The sequence below is a fragment of the Mya arenaria genome, chromosome 4 (assembly GCF_026914265.1).
Source record: "Mya arenaria isolate MELC-2E11 chromosome 4, ASM2691426v1".
NCBI lineage: Eukaryota > Metazoa > Mollusca > Bivalvia > Myida > Myidae > Mya > Mya arenaria.
Window position 1 is genome coordinate 79,976,176 of NC_069125.1, and position 26,113 is coordinate 80,002,288.

The 26,113-nt window shown below is 38.6% G+C and overlaps 1 protein-coding gene across 5 annotated transcripts; it reads right to left on the bottom strand.

Moving 5' to 3' along the window:
• Window positions 1–623: 623 nt before the first annotated feature.
• On the bottom strand, window positions 624–25,685 carry LOC128231410 (NIF3-like protein 1). 5 transcript variants are annotated; one of them, XM_052944201.1, is made up of 9 exons: window positions 22,177–22,573; window positions 21,232–21,395; window positions 18,912–19,233; window positions 15,863–16,039; window positions 15,329–15,657; window positions 13,136–13,283; window positions 2,483–2,603; window positions 2,165–2,291; window positions 624–962 (listed from the first exon to the last, which is right to left on the bottom strand). In XM_052944201.1, the coding sequence occupies exons 3-9, from the start codon at window positions 19,037–19,039 to the stop codon at window positions 691–693; spliced, it is 1,302 nt and encodes a 433-aa protein (XP_052800161.1). In that variant the 5' UTR covers window positions 19,040–19,233; window positions 21,232–21,395; window positions 22,177–22,573; the 3' UTR covers window positions 624–690. The 5 variants fall into 5 exon arrangements, with proteins under 5 accessions (XP_052800161.1, XP_052800160.1, XP_052800162.1 ...); XM_052944200.1 differs by having other exon boundaries at window positions 21,135–21,395; XM_052944202.1 differs by lacking the exons at window positions 18,912–19,233; window positions 21,232–21,395; window positions 22,177–22,573 and adding an exon at window positions 25,598–25,685.
• Window positions 25,686–26,113: the final 428 nt, after the last annotated feature.

The following is a 26,113-nucleotide window of genomic DNA, read 5'->3' on the forward strand; positions in this document are numbered from 1 at the left end:
TAGCTTGGTAAAGGATTGGTTGGATGGTAGGGATGGGGCATGTAGCTTGGTAAAGGATTGGTTGGATGGTAGGGATGGGGCATGTAGCTTGGTAAAGGATTGGTTGGATGGTAGGGATGGGGCATGTAGCTTGGTAAAGGATTGGTTGGATGGTAGGGATGAGGCATGTAGCTTGGTAAAGGATTGGTTGGATGGTAGGGATGGGGCATGTAGCTTTGAAAAGGATTGGTTGGATGGGGCATGTAGCTTGATAAAGGATCGGTTGGATGGTAGGGATGGGGCATGTAGCATGGTAAAGGTTTGGTTGGATGGTAGGGATGGGGCATGTAGCTTGGTAAAGGATTGGTTGGATGGTAGGGATGGGGCATGTAGCTTGGTGAAGGATTGGTTGCTCGATAACACAAATTGTTTTAAGATGTAGGTCAAGATTCTCTTTCCATAATAGCAACTACTATAGAATGCTTATATGTAAAATCAACATGGCTGCTTGTTTGGCGTTGGGCAAGTTCGAGGTTAAGATTACAATATTGAATCATTTTGAAACCGTACGGAACAAATAATTATGGTTGGCTAGAAACTTCTCCTTCCCCTAAGACACTCTGGAAACTGATGACAATACAACATAATTGTTGTTTTTTATATCTTATTTCTGTTTCAAAAGTATATATTTATATATAATATATATATATATCAAACAATTTTTAATGGGTCTGAGTCAACCTCAGACAAGAGGATTTTTGTCTTTGAATTGAGGAGATCATGAAGCCTGGTTTTGAGGAGGCTAAAATATCCGCGCTCAGTGTTGCTGTGGTCACAGAGGATAACGGAAGTGCCGTTGTGGACAGCGTGGAGGACATCATGGTGCGACATCTCCCCAGTCACATACATGTCAGCTGACACACCCCGCAGGACACCCGCCCCCGACCCAGCGCACACTGCCACACTCAACACCTCACCTGCACCTGACAAACAGAAAGTCAATCTAGTTATGTACTGTATGATAAATGCACAGATGTGCAAGATATAAGGTAAATAAATGTTAGGCCTATCTTTCTCACTTAAGAGCCACAATTGTAACCGTACATTTGTTTTTATTATGCTCCATGAAGGGAGAAGCATACAGTCACCACTTTGACTGTCGCTTTCACCCTTGTATATAGAATAACTCAAAACTTCTCATGGGATTGAAATAAAACTTGGTATATATTATAGATAGATGACAATGAGAAGAAGTGCAGTGCACAAGAACCACAATCCTATCATACATTTTTATTAAGTTATATCCCCTTAACCATTTTTACATAATCAGTGCTTGTCCAGGCTATATCTTGGAAAGTGGATTGAAATGAAACTTGAAATATAGATAGAGGGCAATGAGAGGAAGTGCAGAGTACAAGAACCATAATCCTGCCCCACTTGTTTGAGTTATCTCTCCTTAACCTGATCTTTTTTAATAATGGGTGCTTGTCGGTGCCATGTCTTCAAAGGTTCTAAAAGGATTAAAATGAAACTTGAAATATAGATAGATGGCAATAAGAGAAAGTGCAGTACCCAAGAATTATAATCATACCAAGAATATTTATTTAGCTCTCTTCCCTTAACCTAATATTTTTTCAATAATGAGTGCGTGTTCAGACCATATATTGGAATGTTTCAAAGGGATTTAAATGAATCTTGGTACATATACGATGGATGGCAATGACATTATAAAAAGTTTTAAGATCCATATCCACACAATGGTGCAAAGTTTCCCTTCTACTGATATCTGTAAATTTCAATAAATGCATTTCTATTTCATTGCTTTAAATTTCCTTTAAAATTTAATTCTCAAACCCGTCCATATCTTTGTATGTTATGATTTTTTCCAACATGTGATTCTACAGCCACTCACCATCTACCAGCGCATAGTATTACACTTTCTTCCTATTTATTAAAAATGAGCTTTTGGGGAGCATCCATCGCTTCATTTACATGCAGTGACTGATGTAACTGTTCATCAATTGAAATTCACACAAGCCTATACCAGGTATATTAGAGCGTAGAAAAACAGTTCTAGGCATAATAGAAAACCCGAACTCTAACTTTTTATCACTTAAAAATCAGTCTTGTTTATACTTTTAGTATTGACATAAACATATATTTGATCTAATTGTGTGTATTTTACCTGGAGCACGGGCAAGGCGGACATGGTTGAGACCCAGGTGGCTCTTCACAAGATTCACAGCAGCTTCCACACTGACGCTCTGGGATAGCCGACCTCTCCGACCCATACCATAACCAACCCTTGGCACCTGCCACATTAAAACATGTTCGGAAAGCCTTCAATGTTGTTGTTATTATATATGTACTTTCAATGTAAAATCTATCAACCCTTTCAATACAAAACCCTATTATGGAAGGCATTGACCCTATGGCCAAATTATTCTGATCATTGATTTAATAAAGCACATACTTAACAAATGCAGCAAGTAGTGGACAGTACCTTGGCCAGTTCTGTAATTTGGAGGTTTGAGATATCTGCTTTGAGAGACTGCAGACAGCTGATTAGTCCCGGAAGGCTTCGTGCAGCACAGTGAAGGGTCACCCAAGTCCTCTCATCCTCTCTGATAATTAATAATAATTAATATTAATAAGTAATTGATAATAAGAAAAGGAACTGCTTTAATTCTGGGCTACCCTTGGCAAGGGTGGGATTTACATGATTTTAGCTTCTACAAAAATGACGTCATGCAATCTGATCTTATATCAATAAATAACATACATGTACCGGTAAATTATGACGTTAAAACCAAAATGTTTTACACTCATCAGATTTAATTCTCTATGAATCAACACTTGAGGCTTGCCTCTGCCTCATACAGCTATTCCATCTCATCCTGGCCTCATACAGTTACATCACCTAATCATGTCCTCATTCAGTTTCACCACCGAATCCTGGCCTCATTCAAGTTCACCACCTAATCACAACCTCATACAGTTACACCACCTAATCATGACCTCATACTGTAACACCACCTAATCACGACCTCATACAGTAACACCCCCTAATCACGACCTCATACAGTTACACCACCTAATCACGACCTCATACAGTTACACCACCTAATCATGACCTCATACAGTTACACCACCTAATCATGTCCTCATACAATTACACAACCTAATCATGTCTTCATACAGTTACACCACCTAATCACGACCTCATAAAGTTACACCACCTAATCACGACCTCATACAGTTACACCACCTAATCACACCCTCATACAGTTACACCACCTAATGATAACCCCATTCAGTTTCACCACCGAATCCTGGCCTCATTCAGGTTCACCACCTAATCACTACCTCATACAGTTACACCACCTAATCATGACCTCATACAGCTACACCACCTAATCACGACCTCATACACTTACACCACCTAATGATTACCTCATACAGTTACACCACCTTATCATGGCCTCATACAGTTACACCACCTAATCACACCCTCATACAGTTACACCACCTAATGATAACCTCATACAGTTACACCACCTTATCATGGCCTCATACAGCTACACCACCTAGTCATGACCTCATACAGTTACACCACCTAATCATGGCCTCATACAGTTACACCACCTAATGATAACCTCATACAGTTACACCACCTTATCATGACCTCATACAGCTACACCACCTAGTCATGACCTCTTACAGCTACACCACCTAATCATGGCCTTATACAGTTACACCACCTTATCACACCCTCATACAGTTACACCACCTAATCAGGCCCTCATACAGCTACACCACCTAATCATGTCCTCATTCAGTTTCACCACCGAATCCTGGCCTCATTCAAGTTCACCACCTTATCACGACCTCATACAGTTACACCACCTAATCATGACCTCATACAGTTACACCACCTAATCACGACCTCATACAGTTACACCACCTTATCACGACCTCATACAGTTACACCACCTAATCACGACCTCATACAGTTACACCACCTAATCATGGCCTCATACAGTTACACCACCTAATCACGACCTCATACAGTTACACCACCTAATCACGACCTCATACAGTTACACCACCTAATCATGGCCTCATACAGTTACACCACCTAATCATGACCTCATACAGCTATACCACCTAGTCCTGACCTCTTACAGCTACACCACCTAATCATGGCCTTATACAGTTACACCACCTAATCACACCCTCATACAGTTACACCACCTAATCTTGACCTCATACAGCTACACCACCTAATCATGTCCTCATTCAGTTTCACCACCGAATCCTGGCCTCATTCAGGTTCACCACCTTATCAAGACCTCATACAGTTACACCACCTAATCATGACCTCATACAGTTACACCACCTAATCACGACCCCATTCAGTTACACCACCTTATCACGACCTCATACAGTTACACCACCTAATCACGACCTCATACACTTACACCACCTTATCATGGCCTCATACAGTTACACCACCTAATCACGACCTCATACAGTTACACCACCTAATCACAACCTTATACAGTTACACCACCTAATCATGGCCTCATACAGTTACACCACCTAATCACGACCTCATACAGTTACACCACCTAATCACGACCTCATACACTTACACCACCTATTGATTACCTCATACAATTACACCACCTTATCATGGCCTCATACAATTACACCACCTTATCACACCCTCATACAGTTACACCACCTAATGATAACTTCATACAGTTACACCACCTTATCATGGCCTCATACAGCTACACCACCTAGTCATGGCCTCATACAGTTACACCACCTAATGATAACCTCATACAGTTACACCACCTTATCATGACCTCATACAGCTACACCACCTAATCATGGCCTTATACAGTTACACCACCTAATCACACCCTCATACAGATACACCACCTTATCAGGACCTCATACAGCTACACCACCTAATCATGTCCTCATTCAGTTTCAGCACCGAATCCTGGCCTCATTCAGGTTCACCACCTTATCACGACCTCATACAGTTACACCACCTAATCATGACCTCATACAGTTACACCACCTAATCACGACCTCATACAGTTACACCACCTTATCACGACCTCATACAGTTACACCACCTAATCACGACCTCATACAGTTACACCACCTAATCACGGCCTCATACAGTTACACCACCTAATCACGACCTCATACAGTTACACCACCTAATCACGACCTCATACAGTTACACCACCTAATCACGACCTCATACAGTTACACCACCTAATCATGGCCTCATACAGTTACACCACCTAATCACGACCTCATACAGTTACACCACCTAATCACGACCTCATACAGTTACACCACCTAATCATGGCTTCATACAGTTACACCACCTAATCACGACCTCATACAGTTACACCACCTAATCATGGCCTCATACAGTTACACCACCTAATCATCGCCTCATACAGTTACACCACCTAATCATGACCTCATACAGATCCACCAACTAATCACGACCTCATACAGTTACACCACCTAATCATGGCCTCATACAGTTACACCACCTAATCATGACCTCATACAGCTACACCACCTAATCACGACCTCATACACTTACACCACCTAATGATTACCTCATACAGTTACACCACCTTATCATGGCCTCATACAGTTACACCACCTAATCACACCCTCATACAGTTACACCACCTAATGATAACCTCATACAGTTACACCACCTTATCATGGCCTCATACAGCTACACCACCTAGCCATGACCTCATACAGTTACACCACCTAATCATGGCCTCATACAGTTACACCACCTAATGATAACCTCATACAGTTACACCACCTTATCATGACCTCATACAGCTACACCACCTAGTCATGACCTCTTACAGCTACACCACCTAATCATGGCCTTATACAGTTACACCACCTTATCACACCCTCATACAGTTACACCACCTAATCAGGCCCTCATACAGCTACACCACCTAATCATGTCCTCATTCAGTTTCACCACCGAATCCTGGCCTCATTCAAGTTCACCACCTTATCACGACCTCATACAGTTACACCACCTAATCATGACCTCATACAGTTACACCACCTAATCACGACCTCATACAGTTACACCACCTTATCACGACCTCATACAGTTACACCACCTAATCACGACCTCATACAGTTACACCACCTAATCATGGCCTCATACAGTTACACCACCTAATCACGACCTCATACAGTTACACCACCTAATCACGACCTCATACAGTTACACCACCTAATCATGGCCTCATACAGTTACACCACCTAATCATGACCTCATACAGCTAAACCACCTAGTCCTGACCTCTTACAGCTACACCACCTAATCATGGCCTTATACAGTTACACCACCTAATCACACCCTCATACAGTTACACCACCTAACCTTGACCTCATACAGCTACACCACCTAATCATGTCCTCATTCAGTTTCACCACCGAATCCTGGCCTCATTCAGGTTCACCACCTTATCACGACCTCATACAGTTACACCACCTAATCATGACCTCATACAGTTACACCACCTAATCACGACCCCATTCAGTTACACCACCTTATCACGACCTCATACAGTTACACCACCTAATCACGACCTCATACACTTACACCACCTTATCATGGCCTCATACAGTTACACCACCTAATCACGACCTCATACAGTTACACCACCTAATCACGACCTTATACAGTTACACCACCTAATCATGGCCTCATACAGTTACACCACCTAATCACGACCTCATACAGTTACACCACCTAATCACGACCTCATACACTTACACCACCTATTGATTACCTCATACAATTACACCACCTTATCATGGCCTCATACAGTTACACCACCTTATCACACCCTCATACAGTTACACCACCTAATGATAACCTCATACAGTTACACCACCTTATCATGGCCTCATACAGCTACACCACCTAGTCATGGCCTCATACAGTTACACCACCTAATGATAACCTCATACAGTTACACCACCTTATCATGACCTCATACAGCTACACCACCTAATCATGGCCTTATACAGTTACACCACCTAATCACACCCTCATACAGTTACACCACCTTATCAGGACCTCATACAGCTACACCACCTAATCATGTCCTCATTCAGTTTCAGCACCGAATCCTGGCCTCATTCAGGTTCACCACCTTATCACGACCTCATACAGTTACACCACCTAATCATGACCTCATACAGTTACACCACCTAATCACGACCTCATACAGTTACACCACCTTATCACGACCTCATACAGTTACACCACCTAATCACGACCTCATACAGTTACACCACCTAATCACGACCTCATACAGTTACACCACCTAATCACGACCTCATACAGATACACCACCTAATCACGACCTCATACAGTTACACCACCTAATCACGACCTCATACAGTTACACCACCTAATCATGGCCTCATACAGTTACACCACCTAATCACGACCTCATACAGTTACACCACCTAATCACGACCTCATACAGTTACACCACCTAATCATGGCCTCATACAGTTACACCACCTAATCACGACCTCATACAGTTACACCACCTAATCATGGCATCATACAGTTACACCACCTAATCATCGCCTCATACAGTTACACCACCTAATCATGACCTCATACAGATCCACCAACTAATCACGACCTCATACAGTTACACCACCTAATCATGGCCTCATACAGTTACACCACCTAATCACGACCTCATACAGTTACACCACCTAATCACGACCTCATACACTTACACCACCTAATCACGACCTCATACAGTTACACCACCTAATCACGATCTCATACAGTTACACCACCTTATCACGACCTCATACAGTTACACCACCTAATCATGGCCTCATACAGTTACACCACCTAATCACGACCTCATACAGTTACACCACCTTATCACGACCTCATACACTTACACCACCTATTGATTACCTCATACAGTTACACCACCTTATCATGGCCTCATACAGTTACACCACCTAATCACACCCTCATACAGTTACACCACCTAATGATAACCTCATACAGTTACACCACCTTATCATGGCCTCATACAGCTACACCACCTAGTCATGGCCTCATACAGTTACACCACCTAATGATAACCTCATACAGTTACACCACCTTATCATGACATTATACAGCTACACCACCTAGTCATGACCTCTTACAGCTACACCACCTAATCATGGCCTTATACAGTTACACCACCTAATCACACCCTCATACAGTTACACCACCTTATCAGGACCTCATACAGCTACACCACCTAATCATGTCCTCATTCAGTTTCACCACCGAATCCTGGCCTCATTCAGGTTCACCACCTTATCACGACCTCATACATTTACACCACCTAATCATGACCTCATACAGTTACACCACCTAATCACGACCTCATACAGTTACACCACCTTATCACGACCTCATACAATTACACCACCTAATCACGACCTCATACAGTTACACCACCTAATCATGGCCTCATACAGTTACACCACCTAATCACGACCTCATACAGATACACCACCTAATCACGACCTCATACAGTTACACCACCTAATCACGACCTCATACAGTTACACCACCTAATCATGGCCTCATACAGTTACACCACCTAATCACGACCTCATACAGTTACACCACCTAATCACGACCTCATACAGTTACACCACCTAATCATGGCCTCATACAGTTACACCACCTAATCACGACCTCATACAGTTACACCACCTAATCATGGCCTCATACAGTTACACCACCTAATCATCGCCTCATACAGTTACACCACCTAATCATGACCTCATACAGATCCACCAACTAATCACGACCTCATACAGTTACACAACCTAATCATGGCCTCATACAGTTACACCACCTAATCACGATCTCATACAGTTACACCACCTAATCACGACCTCATACACTTACACCACCTAATCACGACCTCATACACTTACACCACCTAATCACGACCTCATACAGTTACACCACCTAATCACGACCTCATACAAATACACCACCTAATCACGACCTCATACAGTTACACCACCTTATCATGACCTCATACAGCTATACCACCTAGTCACGACCTCATACAGTTACACCACCTAATGATAACCTCATACAGTTACACCACCTAATCACGACCTCATACAGTTACACCACCTAATCACGACCTCATACAGTTACACCACCTTATCATGACCTCATACAGCTATACCACCTAGTCACGACCTCATACAGTTACACCACCTAATGATAACCTCATACAGTTATACCACCTAGTCATGACCTCATACAGTTACACCACCTAATCACGACCTCATACAGTTACACCACCTAATCATGGCCTCATACAGTTACACCACCTAATCACGACCTCATACAGCTACACCACCTAATCACGACCTCATACAGTTACACCACCTAATCACGACCTCATACAGTTACACCACCTAATCATGTCTTCATACAGTTACACCACCTAATCACGACCTCATACAGCTACACCACCTAATCACGACCTCATACAGTTACACCACCTAATCACGACCTCATACAGCTATACCACCTAATCACGACCTCATACAGTTACACCACCTTATCACGACCTCAAACAGTTACACCACCAAATCACGACCTCATACAGCTACACCACCTAATGATAACCTCATACAGCTACACCACCTAATGATAACCTCATACAGTTACACCACCTAATCACGACCTCAAACAGTTACACCACCAAATCACGACCTCATACAGTTACACCACCTAATCACGACCTCATACAGTTACACCACCTAATGATAACCTCATACAGCTACACCACCTAATCACGACCTCATACAGCTACACCACCTAATGATAACCTCATACAGTTACACCACCTAATGATAACCTCATACAGTTACACCACCTAATCACGACCTCAAACAGCTACACCACCTAATGATAACTTCATACAGTTACACCACCAAATCACGACCTCATACAGCTACACCACCTAATGATAACCTCAAACAGTTACACCACCTAATCACGACCTCATACAGTTACACCACCTAATCACGACCTCATACAGTTACACCACCTTATCATGACCTCATACAGCTATACCACCTAGTCACGACCTCATACAGTTACACCACCTAATGATAACCTCATACAGTTATACCACCTAGTCATGACCTCATACAGTTACACCACCTAATCACGACCTCATACAGTTACACCACCTAATCATGGCCTCATACAGTTACACCACCTAATCACGACCTCATACAGCTACACCACCTAATCACGACCTCATACAGTTACACCACCTAATCACGACCTCATACAGTTACACCACCTAATCATGTCTTCATACAGTTACACCACCTAATCACGACCTCATACAGTTACACCATTTTATCACGACCTCAAACAGTTACACAACCAAATCACGACCTCATACAGCTACACCACCTAATGATAACCTCATACAGCTACACCACCTAATGATAACCTCATACAGTTACACCACCTAATCACGACCTCAAACAGTTACACCACCAAATCACGACCTCATACAGTTACACCACCTAATCACGACCTCATACAGTTACACCACCTTATCATGACCTCATACAGCTACACCACCTAGTCACGACCTCATACAGTTACACCACCTAATGATAACCTCATACAGTTATACCACCTAGTCATGACCTCATACAGTTACACCACCTAATCACGACCTCATACAGTTACACCACCTAATCATGGCCTCATACAGTTACACCACCTAATCACGACCTCATACAGTTACACCACCTAATCACGACCTCATACAGTTACACCACCTAATCACGACCTCATACAGTTACACCACCTAATCATGTCTTCATACAGTTACACCACCTAATCACGACCTCATACAGTTACACCATTTTATCACGACCTCAAACAGTTACACCACCAAATCACGACCTCATACAGCTACACCACCTAATGATAACCTCATACAGCTACACCACCTAATGATAACCTCATACAGTTACACCACCTAATCACGACCTCAAACAGTTACACCACCAAATCACGACCTCATACAGTTACACCACCTAATCACGACCTCATACAGTTACACCACCTAATGATAACCTCATACAGCTACACCACCTAATCACGACCTCATACAGCTACACCACCTAATGATAACCTCATACAGTTACACCACCTAATGATAACCTCATACAGTTACACCACCTAATCACGACCTCAAACAGCTACACCACCTAATGATAACCTCATACAGTTACACCACCAAATCACGACCTCATACAGCTACACCACCTAATGATAACCTCAAACAGTTACACCACCAAATCACGACCTCATACAGCTACACCACCTAATGATAACCTCATACAGTTACACCACCTAATGATAACCTCATACAGTTACACCACCTTATCATGACCTCAAACAGTTACACCACCAAATCACGACCTCATACAGTTACACCACCAAATCACGACCTCATACAGTTACACCACCTAATCACGACCTCATACAGTTACACCACCTAATGATAACCTCATACAGTTACACCACCTTATCACGACCTCAAACAGTTACACCACCAAATCACGACCTCATACAGCTACACCACCTAATGATAACCTCATACAGCTACACCACCTAATGATAACCTCATACAGTTACACCACCTAATCACGACCTCATACAGTTACACCACCAAATCACGACCTCATACAGTTACACCACCTAATCACGACCTCATACAGTTACACCACCTAATGATAACCTCATACAGCTACACCATCCTTATCCTGGCTAGCAACACCACCTCATCCTGGATCATCATACACCATATAATACTAAATACAAATTACCGTGAAATCATTTTAGAGCGTGGGCTTGAACTTTTGTGGTTTTCCGAAAAAGGACAATTTTGAGGGTTCACGGTAGGTAATTTCCTGGATTTTCTTTTTTTTACAGAAAAAAACAACATATAATCAAAACTGAGATCCTTAATCATCTGCAAAATCACCACACGGCATTTTGTGCTATATATCATATAGTTAATGACACTTACTACAATGGGGCAATATGCCAGATAGCGCAGATAACCATGTCAACTATCGCTTGATCAGTAATTTAAGTCCAATAAATTATTACTATGTTTCACTTGTTATCTATACATTTAATATTAGTGCAGCTCAAATATAATTGATGACATATTTGATCAAAGAAACAATGTTAAGTGGCAATGCTCAAACACACCAGGTTAATAATCAGCATGTAATATTCACTTTGTGAAAACCTGGTTAAAAATACAAAAAATGTGCCTGTCAAAAACAATAAATAAAAGTAAAAAAAAGTCAATCAAGGGCCATAATTTGTTTTTAGGATAATATTTAGTTATGTAACTTGACTGTGATTGCTACAGAGTTAAGTATGAAGGTCACACTTGAAAAGTATTTGAGACCTGAGTTAAAACCCAAAGTTGCCTAAAAATTTAATCAAACTTTTTGAGTCAATCAGGGGCCATATTTTGTATTAAGAATGAAGTAAAGAGTTATGTAACCTAATTGTAAAATGGTCACTAATAATTGTGTGAAGTATTACCGTAAGTCAATTTAATGAACGGTATAGAAGTTATTAGTAAAAATCCGAACTTGCCCTAAAACTTTCACGTGACACAATGTGCCCTAAAACCTAAGTCAATCAGGGGCCATTATTTGTATTTAGGATAATATGGAGTTATTCTACCTCACTGTGTTATGGTCCAGACAATTGTGTGCAATATTTAGTGAATTGAATGAAGGGTATCAGAGTTATAAGTCAAAATGCCAACTTGCCCTAAAACTTTAACCAAACGCAGACACTGGGGTAAGTAGTATAGCATCCTTATTCTTCGAATAGTCGAACTAAAAATGAATGCCACACTTGCTAATTTACTATTTGACTCAATGCTTAAATTTCCAACCTGTCCATGATTAACTGGTACCGACCTGTCTGTAATTTGCTGATACTGACCTGTCTATGATGTCCACCAGACGTCCATGTTGGTGAAAGTGTTCCCGCAGGTCTAGGGTGGAATCCCGCGGCAGATCCACCCGGACCACATGGCTCATGTCGCCCCCGGCCGCTGTGTACTGCTCCACAGGCTCAACACTCTCACAGTCTACAACATGTACAATATACCAATACAGTACAATATACCAATACAGAACAACTTCAAGCAGTCTACAACATGTACGATATACCAATACAGTACAACTTCAAGCAGTCTACAACATGTACGATATACCAATACAGTACAATATACCAAAACAGAACAACTTCAAGCAGTCTACAACATGTACGATATACCAATACAGTACAACTTCAAGCAGTCTACAACATGTACGATATACCAATACAGTACAATATACCAATACAGAACAACTTCAAGCAGTCTACAACATGTGCAATATACCAATACAGTACAACTTCAAGCAGTCTACAACATGTGCAATATACCAATACAGTACAATATACCAATACAAAACAACTTCAAGCAGTCTACAACATGTGCAATATACCAATACAGTACAACTTCAAGCAGTCTACAACATGTACAATATACTAATACAGTACAACTTCAAGCAGTCTACAACATGTACAATATACTAATACAGTACAACTTCAAGCAGTCTACAACATGTACAATATACTAATACAAAACAACTTCAAGCAGTCTACAACATGTGCAATATACCAATACAGTTCAACTTCAAGCAGTCTACAACATGTACAATATACCAATACAAAACAACTTCAAGCAGTCTACAACATGTGCAATATACCAATACAGTACAACTTCAAGCAGTCTACAACATGTACAATATACTAATACAGTACAACTTCAAGCAGTCTACAACATGTACAATATACCAATACAGTACAACTTCAAGCAGTCTACAACATGTACAATATACCAATACAGTACAACTTCAAGCAGTCTACAACATGTGCAATATACCAATACAGTACAACTTCAAGCAGTCTACAACATGTACAATATACCAATACAGTACAACTTCAAGCAGTCTACAACATGTACAATATACCAATACAGTACAACTTCAAGCAGTCTACAACATGTACAATATACTAATACAGTACAACTTCAAGCAGTCTACAACATGTAAAATATACCAATACAGTACAACTTCAAGCAGTCTACAACATGTACAATATACCAATACAGTACAATATACCAATACAGAACAACTTCAAGCAGTCTACAACATGTAAAATATACCAATACAGTACAACTTCAAGCAGTCTACAACATGTACAATATACCAATACAGTACAACTTCAAGCAGTCTACAACAACTTATAAATTGTAAGCATGTAATCCTTATCAGGTTATGTCACATTGCTGAAAGAAATACATTTACCAGTAGGCATGATCATAACTACCCAACAAGAGATGTCAGAAGCACTGCTTAGTCAAACCAAAGGCAAAAAAGTTTTTTCTCCCCAAGGCCCATTTGGGGTGCCGGTGCCAAAATACCTTCAAAAGAAGAGCTTGCATTGCAACATGGTTATTCCCGTCCAATGACATGTAAAAAAACCTGTGTTAATTTTTGTCACTTGTGGCATGTGCTCTGACAGTCAAGTTTTATTACATGCCACATGCAGGAATTAGCTTAATTACAATAATTAGGGATAACTGTCATAAAGGGTGTCAGAATCTCTACAGTTAAGTACAATCAGCGATATGATAGTCAATGCCTTTAAATGTTATTCAATCATTGAAAAGTGTAAAGGGATGTTACTGCTGCGATGTTTTTATGCAGTCTGAACGAGTAATATTTCACTTGAACACTTGCTGATGGGTTTAATAATAATTCTATGTTTTCAATTCGGCAAAACCTTCTGATACAAATTTTTTACACACAATGTGATTTTTTTATCTAGGAGTAAGGTGTCTACACTAGATGCATTATCAGGCATTCCGAAACATTTTTAATAAGTCTCAGCCTATTGGACTCTTGTTCATTTCGAACATTGAAACAGTCTGAAACATACTTCAAACTGCACTGTTGGATGAATAAAGTTCCTATCAAAAGTAGCCATTGCTCTTAATGCATTATTTAAATATAGAAGAGCAAAGATCATTCTGCTCATTTCAATGTGGTGTTTACGTTAGAAAGTGGCATAGAAAGTGAGATCTACCAAAACAGCTAAGGAGCCAATCATTGACTCCCCCAGCCACACAGTCCAGGCTGGTGTGAGGGGAGTAGACAGCAAGTCGATTCTCCAGGCATCGGACCACTGTACGCTCCTTCCAGTCTCGTTGGCAGAGTCTCTTGAGACCTGTGAATATTGGAGGATGGTAGGAGATGACCATGTCTGCCTTCAGTGCCAGCGCCTCATCAAGGACAGGGGGAGTGAGGTCGTTAGTGAGGAGGATGGTGTTGACTGTGTGGGGCGGGGATGGCTCCACTAGCAGTCCCACATTGTCCCAGCTTTCCGCCAGTCCTGGAGAGGCAAACTGGTGAAACCTGTGTGATAAAACATACAGAAATATAAACAAATTATTAATTTGTAATTTTACAATGATAATTTGAAAACTTTATCATCAGGATACAACTACTCAACAATCGACATAACATTATATTCATCATAAAATGCATGAAACACGATCATTATTTAGAGAAACTATTTTCACCACACTATTGACATAAAAAAAAATTCTTATAATCACACCTTTTGACCACATTTGAGAGTTCCATTGAGACAGCACTCTCTGTCCCAACTTCAACTGAGGATGACCGCTTTCTGACTGGCACTAGTCTTCTAGAGCTAACTTGTAACCTGCTGCTTATAGTCTTAAGCACTTTGTAATCAAAGCACTTCATGGAACAGATCCGAGAAGAAACAAATCTGAAATAAAAGACCCTTATATACCAGGACTGTTCATAAAAAGTGTGAAAGTGAGACTGTCATTATCCAGACATACTCATATCCTTACAATGCTGTATCTTACTATGTGATTTATTCCATCATTTTATATTAAGAAACTATAATTATCAATATTTTGTTAGGTAATTTGTGGTCGCGGAGTACTCATGAAAATCCTCTAAAGCGCATTTAGAAACAGTTTCAATGTTGGAACCCTTTCGTTTCGATAAATTCATTCCTTATTTGGCCTAACATATGCACATTCCTATCAAATGTAAAACACATTTCATGGCAAGGATTTTTGCTCAGTGTTTAATATCATTATCAAGGTTTTCGGCGTTGCTATTTCACCCCTGAATTTAAATATCCCATAAAGTTCCTATTACATGTTTGATCACATTCAAATTTGTAGATCGTTTCAAGAGGTATTCAGGTTATTAGATATCAATTTAATGTTGAGTTACGTTTCATATGAAGTTTGTATCATGCAAACTGAGTTTGCAAATCATTTTTTTTTTTTAAATGTTCCAAACTGTTGGTTTCCTTATCAACATTTACTAGGGATGCAAACGAATATTCGTTTGGTATTCGAATGTCTAAATCGGTATTCGAATATTCGAAAAAAAGAGTAATAATATATAATAACTCTAAATAAAGAGAATTAAAAACCTTTTGCCTACAACACTGTTGTTGTTTATAAAGTTTGTTTGTTTTGTTTTTAGAACGGATGGCCCCTAATGCCAGAGGTGTGAATGTGATGACAATACACTAAACACGTGTCATATGGCATTTAGGGACATATTGTCGGGTACTGTAAAACGTCCTACTACTTTAACAATAACTGACTAGGAATCGGCTTTAACACCAATGTTTTGTCTTGGCTGCAAATTAAGCTGTGCAACATAGCTCAAATCGCCGTGATGATATGAATGTGCTACAATAATGTTGTTACATATGTGCTTTAAACTGTTTTCCATGTTTCGATACAATGTTCGTGCTTTGAAATGAAAAGTATAGTGTAGCGTTTTAGGATATATTTCCTCTATTGTTGAACACTGGACGAGTTAAATCCAGATACGTTTGCGTTTATTATTTTACTAGTTCCCAAGTTGGTATAATGTTACATTTAGTCAATTAAGACGTCAATCTCAGAACGAGGCTGCTTGTCCTATGGAAAGACCCCCCGTTGGCGCAAAACGCTATTTGACTATCTAGTTTCATTTTGTTTACACATATAAAGGCATCGGAATTGAAATTATTTGATTTTGTTGTTTATCTGTTTATTATATATTGTTTTTTGTGCCTGAAAATTGCGAATTTCAAAGGCTCATTTGGGGAAAATCGGGGTCCGCCGCGCGTACTGGCTACGACAAATTAGGGTAAAATTTCCCCGGCTATTACTTAAGCGAATAAAAATTATAGTTTACTACATCTTCCAATATATGTATTTCGGTAATCGAATATTCGATCGAAAGAATCACCGAATATTCAAATATCAATTTTGCCATTTGTTTGCATCCCTAACATTAATGTAAATGCTATTTGGTCATATCTACATAATCTGTGTCTTGAATGAACTGAAAAAGGTGACTCTTTAAACAGTTAGATCAACATTACATAACTAAATTGATATTGAAACATATAAACGAAGTCTGTCCACAAACTTTATGAACAACTCTTGTAAATATATATAATTCCAATCAGGTCACTTGGTATTCCATTCACAGATATTGAAACTGACATACAGATACCATATAATGTCCACATTGTGGAAAAGGTGTGTAGGTAAAAATAAATATAATTCAGTTTTGGATCTGTAGCATGAACTTGAAGAAAACTGTCTTGTTATATTCATGTAGCTTTTATGATTCTTTGGGTCACTGTTGTATACATACATTGGGTACTTATATTCAAGCTATAGAACCAGCTTACTATTAAAGCTAGCTCTTTGGTATGAATATATAAGATAAGAAATAGTGATGAAATAGCGGCCACATGAGGAGCAAAAGCTCGTGGGTTTTATCTCCACCAGATCGGATGAATATATCAATTTAGCCAGTCTGTTAAATCAATAAATAGCAATTGAGTACAGTGAGCCATAGACATAAAGGCAATGGATTGGAAACTGCCAGATATCTGACAGTGAAACAATAAGAAGATATATTTATCACAATCCTTACATAAGTGCCGCAGCCCCACTATTTATATAATTGTAGCTGCATCATCTTTGATCAGTGATCTCTCTTAATTTCTGCTAGCTTTGCTGATAATTGGCGCAGACATATAAAAATCTTGTATGTCGGTGTTATTAACAATTAATCTGTTTGTATTTCTTGAATGTTATGTTCTAATTAAAACTGATATTAAATCAGAATTCAGAAATGTAGTTGGTAATAGAAAAGATAATTGATCAAAGAACTCCATTAGTACATGTAAGTCAAGGCAATATCAGTGAAACAATCAGAAGAAATGAATTACCCAAGATCCGTGCTACACTTGACAGCAAGTATTTGGAAATTCTACCAGATAATTTATATTATGGGCAGGGGCGTTCCTGAGATATTTTGAAGTATTCGCTCTAAGGGAGGTTGGAGGAGGGGGTGTCAGATTATATTTTTTATATAGAGCCACTTTGAGAGATTTTAAAATGAAAACAAGTAACATAATTACGTGAAAAACATTAATCATCTATTCATAAAAAGTGAAAATACATGATTATTAACATGGTGGAAGATATTTTTCATTGTCATTCTACACTTAAAAGACCAATGCAAGCCTGTGACTCTTTCTATTTGCAAATGTATCAACATCTTCTTCCACTTTGATTTCTTTCTCCTGATATACTTTCACTAACCGGAGACCGCCAAGAAGCTCAGTTCTCATGGTGCTCTTCAGATAAGTTTTGACTAGACGCAGGGTAGAGGATGACCTCTCCACCATCGCCGTGGACACAGGCATCACAATTAGAAGCATCATGCACATTCTGATTATCCGGAATGACTCTTGACTAGCCAGATGGAGACTATTAGACAATTCCTCTGGAGCGACTGGGCGGCCATCGGCAAATGTTGAGTCTGTCCACCAAGTTCACCACCTTGCACATTCCCTTAGAAGTCTGATCAAACCCTTACGAACAATTCCCTGCACTGTTCAACGTGTAAATTTGTTCTCTGTACCTGTGATAAAACAATTGAAAAGATGACATAGCTTGTTCTATAGATTTCAAGACATGTGGACAAATAAATTGGACCATCAATTTAGTTTATATATAGATGTCTCAAACATCCGACATTCCAATATATTATGTTAGTGATTTCAATAACATTTATTTATGTTTATTGAACTGTTCCATACAAACCGATAAAGTTGTTATGTTTGTTGAACTGTTCCATACAAACAGATCAAGTTGTGATGTTTACTAAACTGTTCTCTACAAACTGATCAAGTTGTTATGTTTGTTGAACAGTTCTATACAAGTCGATCAAGTTGTTGTGTGTTGAACTGCTATACAAACCGATCAAGTTGTTGTGTGTTGAACTTCTCAATACAAGCCGGTCAAGTTGTTATGTTTGTTGAACAGTTCTATACAAACCGATCAAGTTGTTGTGTGTTGAACTGCTCAATACAAGCCGGTCAAGTTGTTATGTTTGTTGAACAGTTCTATACAAACTGATCAAGTTGTTGTGTGTTGAACTGTTCAATACAAGCCGGTCAAGTTGTTGTGTGTTGAACTGTTCAATACAAGCCGGTCAAGTTGTTATGTTTGTTGAACTGTTCTATACAAACCGATCAAGTTGTTATGTTTGTTGAACTGTTCTATACAAACCGATCAAGTTGTTATGTTTGTTGAACTGTTCTATACAAACCGATCAAGTTGTTATGTTTGTTGAACTGTTCTATACAAACCGATCAAGTTGTTATGTTTGTTGAACTGTTCTATACAAACCGATCAAGTTGTTATGTTTGTTGAACTGTTCTATACAAACTAGGGATGCAAACGAATATTCGAATATTCGATCAAACGTTTGGTATTCGAATGTCAAAATCGGTATTCGAATATTCGAAAAAAAAAAATTCAATAAAGAGAACAAAACACATTTTGCCTTCATCACTGATGTTGTTTATAAAGCTCGTTTATCTTGTTTTTACAACGATTGGCCCCTAATCCCAGAGGTGTGAATGTGATGACTAGACACGCGACATGTGTCATTTAGGGACATTTCGTCGGGTACTATAAAAAGTCCCCCTACTTTTACAATAACTGGCTAGGGATCGGCTTTAACACCAATGTGCTGCAAATTATGCTGTGCAAAATAGTGCAAAACGAGGTGATGATATAAATGCCACAATAATGTAATATTGTGCTCAATAATGTTGTTGCATATATGTGCTTTAAACTGTTTTCATCTTTCAATACAATTTTCGTGCTTTGAAATGGATTTTTGAAAATAATTCCGCTATTGTTGTACAATAAATAAGTCCAATCCACTTATGTTTTCGTTTTACTATTTTACTAGTTCCCGAGTTGGTTTGAGTTTTCCATAGTTATATTTAGTCAGTTTAGAGGTCAATCTCAGAACGAGGCTGATCATCCTACGGAAAGACCTTCCATTGGCGCAAAACACTGTTTTACTAGGAATCCATCGAATTTCACATTGTTTACAAAAGGCAGCGGAATTGAATTATTCGATTTTGTTGTTTGTCTGTTTATAATGTATTGCTTTTTACTTCCTGGAAATGGAGAATTTCAAAGGCTCATTTGGGGAAATCAGGGTCCGCCGCGCGTACTGGATACGACAAAATTGGGTTTAAATGCCCCGGCTATTACTTTAGCGAATAATAATAGTAGTTTACTACATCTTCTAAAATATGTATTTCGCTAATCGAATATTCGAATATTCGATCGAAAGAATTACCGAATATTCGAATATCTGTTTTGCCATTCGTTTGCATCCCTAATACAAACCGATCAAGTTGTTATGTTTGTTGAACATAACAAAAAACTTTCAAATAAAAACTGCATTGAACAAATGAAATTAAGGTTCGAGATGTATTAAAGTTTATTATAGATTCTAACCTTAGATGGTATCAGCCATTGGACCTTATATTTATCATTGCCCTGCATTAGCCTGTCGTTGAGCTCCGTGAGCAAGTGGTTGAGGAACAGTACGTACATGTTGACCTTCCAAAACTCAGAAATGGTATGTGCTGAAGCATTGGCATGGTTCTGCTGACGCCCAACATTCCTGGCCATGGACAGCTCAACACCAACGTCGGCGGTATTGTTCGTAGCATGGTCGTACAGGGTGTCCCAGGCGTTATCATCACTTCTGTCATCCTATAAAAAAGGTTGAGGACTTTTTTTATTCCTAGACATATATATGTACAATTAATTTACAAAGAACAAATATTGAATGTTACCTGACTGAGTATGTAATTATTTCACTAAGGATTTGGAATTGTATATTTCATGCCGATACCCATCTAATATGTAGCTTTTAATTACTAATACTTATACTAGAAAATAGTCAGAAGCACTTAAACCGTTATAAAATAATGCCCTTGTGTTTTTAATCACAAACCGTAAAGTGTAACAAATGTATTGGAAATTGGTTAAAATCTGAGTAGGCTGATAAGGGTTAGCACTGCTACCCCTATTGAAACATGGTGTCCCTGTAGCAGCCTTATCACAACCCTAGTGTTGTTAGCAGCTTTAACTGGGTCACAGGTTTTGCTCTGCAGTGCAGTCGACAATGGAACAAGAGTAGAAAGGACATGTTCTGCTACCAGCAACAAAATAAAGCTGGACTGCATAACTGATGTTTTATGACCAGATGACTTTGTATCTCTGTTGTCAGCAAGTTGCTCAAGCAATGTCACCACAGTTCTGAAGTTTGTATTTGTTCCCAATTTCATAAAAAATGATCTACTGAATAATGTTCTTGAATTCAATAAATTATGTACAGTACATTAAGAAGTCATTTAACTGAGGGATACGCTTAGTTCTTCTAAAGAATCAGATAAAGATGGATGACAAATTATAGGAGACTCAAATCTTTTAAATGCTTATGCCAATGTTACACACCATAAATATAATTAGTTTTCATTTCCAAGTTTACCTGTAGGCACACAGTTATGTGAAGGGCGTCTGCGCAAGTTGCCCACCGCATTTCACAGAGGGAGTGGAGCCGCTTTCTCTCCTCCATATAAGCACGTCTCAAGATGTCAGCTTCCAATGTCTCTTTGAAGTTCAGCAGGCGTTTTGCTGTGTAATTAAATGCAAAACCCACTGTTTGCATTAAGTTCATCATATATCAGATGTACCCGACCTTGCATTTGTGTATAATGGCCCGATTCAGACATTGGACCTTACGATGGGTGTAGATGGCGTCTGGATACAGAGCTCTGATATGTTCCTGCACCCCTCGGTTTATACCGTACCAGACATATTACTAGCACCATCGTAACCTTGCCCGTGCATCCTGTCAAGGTCAATCCTGTTTGAAAATAGCTTTTTATAGATTTGTTGGTAGTAAACTCATAAATAAATTCTGAATTTCCTGACTTCCTTTTAATGTAACATGCTGAAAAAAATATAACCTACGATAGAGAAAAAAAAAATGACCGAAACTTTAATATCCAAATATAATAAAGTAGAACATAATTATATAGATTTGAACTTGCCATTTGAATACAATTCATTGACTTTCATCCGAGTTGTTAAGCACAAAACAATATCATGTCAATGATTCCGGTCAGGATGACGCTGTTTTTTTTTTACAAGAATGTTGTATTGTGTGGCCATGCAACACTGGATGTCTTTCTTCTCCCCTCTCATTACTGCACAAAAGTTGTCGGCACTAAATGTTTGGTCTGCGTGATATACAGAAGCTTGAAGTTTTTCATTGATTTTCAAAACATCTAAAACAGGAACTTTAGATAGGGCTTTGCATTTGAGTCCTGGCCAACAAACAAGAAACATGGGGCACAGTAAACCCCATCAGATGAGATGGAGTATTTAAGTCATGTGTGCGAGGTGAACCAGTCTGTGTGTGCCTCTCGCACTTTCCCACCATTGAATCTAAAATAAAATAGCACATGAATATTTTTTAATGAATTAATACCCACTTTGTTATATTTTTCTTCAAGCATACAAAAAGAAAACTTTACATGCTAGCCTTTACGCTTTGACCTCTTTATAATCATGTTTAGGCCTATATATAAGTGGAACTTAATTGCATTTACATTACTTCAATGTAGAGACGACCTTTCATTCAATTATTTTAAAATACATGTAGTGTATCTGTTGTATGTATAGTGCATTCTGGTTTGGATAGTTAATTATTATTATGGGGGAAATCAAATACAAACCTAGTAGGAAACTTGTATCCTTGAGCTCTGTTAACAGAGATTTCTTGGCATGAACGATTCACGAAAAACATCAGGATAGGGTGGAGATGAAATTAAACTTACCATTCAACCAACTTGTTTACAAACATAAATCAGATATTGTAAAGAAACAGCGAAAATGTGCCAAGGCGGACAACAATCAGTGATTTTGGGGGGGGATTATTTTTACCGCCTGTGCCTTGCAAATTGGGTAAAATGGTCAACTTTGGGAAAAATACAAAATCAGACCAAAACAGAAAATATAATGGCAAATATACATGTTTTCACCTTTTAATGCTTACATTATGCTGTGAAAGTGTAAGTCTTGTCAAGATTTTGTTTATATTTCAAGCAATTCATTGCTTTTTTATTCATAAACGTAATCCGCATTTATCAAATTTGGAATTTTTTGGGGGGAAAAATGGAGTTTTTCGCAAGGGGAAACAGCCTTAAGAAGGCAGTAAATTGCACCAAAAAAAAAATCACTGACAATGCATTAACTTTTCATATACTGTAAGTAAAAGAAATTAAATATCAAAAAGTGAATAACTTTTTATTACATATACCTTAAAAAATATTTATGTGTTCGTCAGTTGTGTATAGTCTACCACTCATCCGGGTAAGGGTTCGATCTTTAGTACATTTTTCCCATTAAAAACTTTTTTATTTTTTCCAGTCTTTATTTTCATTTATACACACAGGTGTATAGGCGTATGTATGGGCAGGTACACCGCTGTCACTCAGGGATATGATCTTGCTTTGCGCAAGTGTTAAAAATAATCTATAAACACATAGGGGGAAGTTGTTAATCCATGGTTGATAAATCAACTGTGTGACCGCATTTAAGCCATTCAAGCAGTCAAGATCTCTTAGTCTTGTTGAAGTTAGCTGTTAGTCTAAGAATTGAATGACATTCTGCCGCATACGATACCGCAGGTTGGGGAATATCCAATATTTCGGTATTACACATATATTTCGGTATTAAACCTGTTTCTCAGTGTATTTTGAAACAAAAATCACTAAATTTCAGCGATTTCTGATATTCATTATGTCCTAGTCCAATTAGTTGTTATTTTTGTATGTGGCGTTTTTTTATATGGCAAATCCTTCACGTACAGATTAATTTTGTTGCTTGAAATGTATTAGAGTTGTAACACGTCTAATATTTTAGACTAGTCTAAATCTAAAATATTAGATATGTTATACGGGATTCTTCCAATCCCTAACGTCTAAACGGGAATGTGCAAACAAATGGGGGTGTTTTAAAAATATTGAAATTGTTTTAAGTGAAGTATTTCATGGTTGAAATTGATCATAAAGAGTTATATTCATATTTTACAATGTAAGTGAAATGTTATTTTGCACTAAACAAGCATTTAATGCATTAAAACAAGTTGTTTACCTTTCCAATAAAACGAAAGTTGACTGACACAGAAAACAATTATGCGAAGGGGAACAACTCGATACAATCGTAATAACTCGGCCTCCTCCGACAAAGCTTCGAGATAGACCTCGTTATACAATCGTAAAAACTCGGCCAATGGCCGAAATGTTCCGAGCGATTTAAAACTGTGCCCTGAAACCTTGCAGGTGCCCTTTATGTATATATCGTTATGTTTTGACAGAATGAAATGAAGAAAAGCCGTCAAACTCATTATTATAAGTTGGATATTTAATTTTTGTGTACGGAACTAATATAAAATAACATTATCTGGTAATATTTCTTGTTTTTATGATATTTTATAGACGCTATATGCTTTAACCCGGAATCCTGATCGGAACAACTACCCACTTTTGATACTAAACGATTTGCCATATCAAAAATCTAAAAAAATCTGTCAACGTACAATTATTTGGACTAATTTTAGACTAGAATGTTCCAATCCTTTTGAACTTGAAAAAAAATATGTATATATTATTTTAAATTTGATTATTTTTATAGGGGAAAGTGGCAAATAGAGTGGGTCCTGTCAACGTAACTGCCGCCTGTGTTTTACTTTTAGACTACTTTTTGTCCGACTACTTCGTGGCCATCCGAAAAGTATGACACTTGATTACATTTTCTAAAGAACAAATTTGCAAGGCATTGATCGACGCAAACGTTTCAGAAGCTAGATGACATGTTAATGATTATCTATCTGTAACGCATACTTTTATTTGCACTTTGCATAAATATAAAAAGTACTGCGACGTAGTCCATATATTTCGCCGGATCTTGGGTGTGCTTCATTCGAGGCCTTTTGTAATCGATTATGATAAATTTGTCAGGCATTTCAGAGAAGCGCATCCTAAGTTATCATATAAATTAATGTTATTTTGTGTTTTTTTTTTAAATGTTGAGGTTTATTTTTACCCTCTACTGTATATATTGTAAAAAAACGTTGCAAATCGTGTACAATATTTTAAAATTAGTAACAATCAGGGGCGTAGCTTGACGAAAATATGTATGTGTAGGCCACTTTCTGGGGGGGGGGGGGACGGGGGCATGCAGACCCGGGATTTCATTTTAGCTAGGTGGTCGTGGGTGCGTTTTGACGTATAGTTCGTTGTTATAAAAACAATAATGACAGCAACAATGTCAATAGGTTTTACCTTAAATTAAATTTGTATGTATTATAGCTGAAAAGACAGTTCATAGAAAAAAAACATTGAAAAATTGATTAATTA

Coding starts and splice junctions, on each gene's coding strand:
- LOC128231410 (XM_052944201.1), bottom strand. CDS start 19,039: ATGTGCATGATGCTTCTAATTGTGATGCCTGTGTCCACGGCGATGGTG. Junction 16,040..18,911: donor GAGCTTCTTGGCGGTCTCCG/GTTAGTGAAAGT, acceptor CTTTTATTTCAG/ATTTGTTTCTTCTCGGATCT. Junction 13,284..15,328: donor TTGGCTCCTTAGCTGTTTTG/GTAGATCTCACT, acceptor TACATGTTGTAG/ACTGTGAGAGTGTTGAGCCT.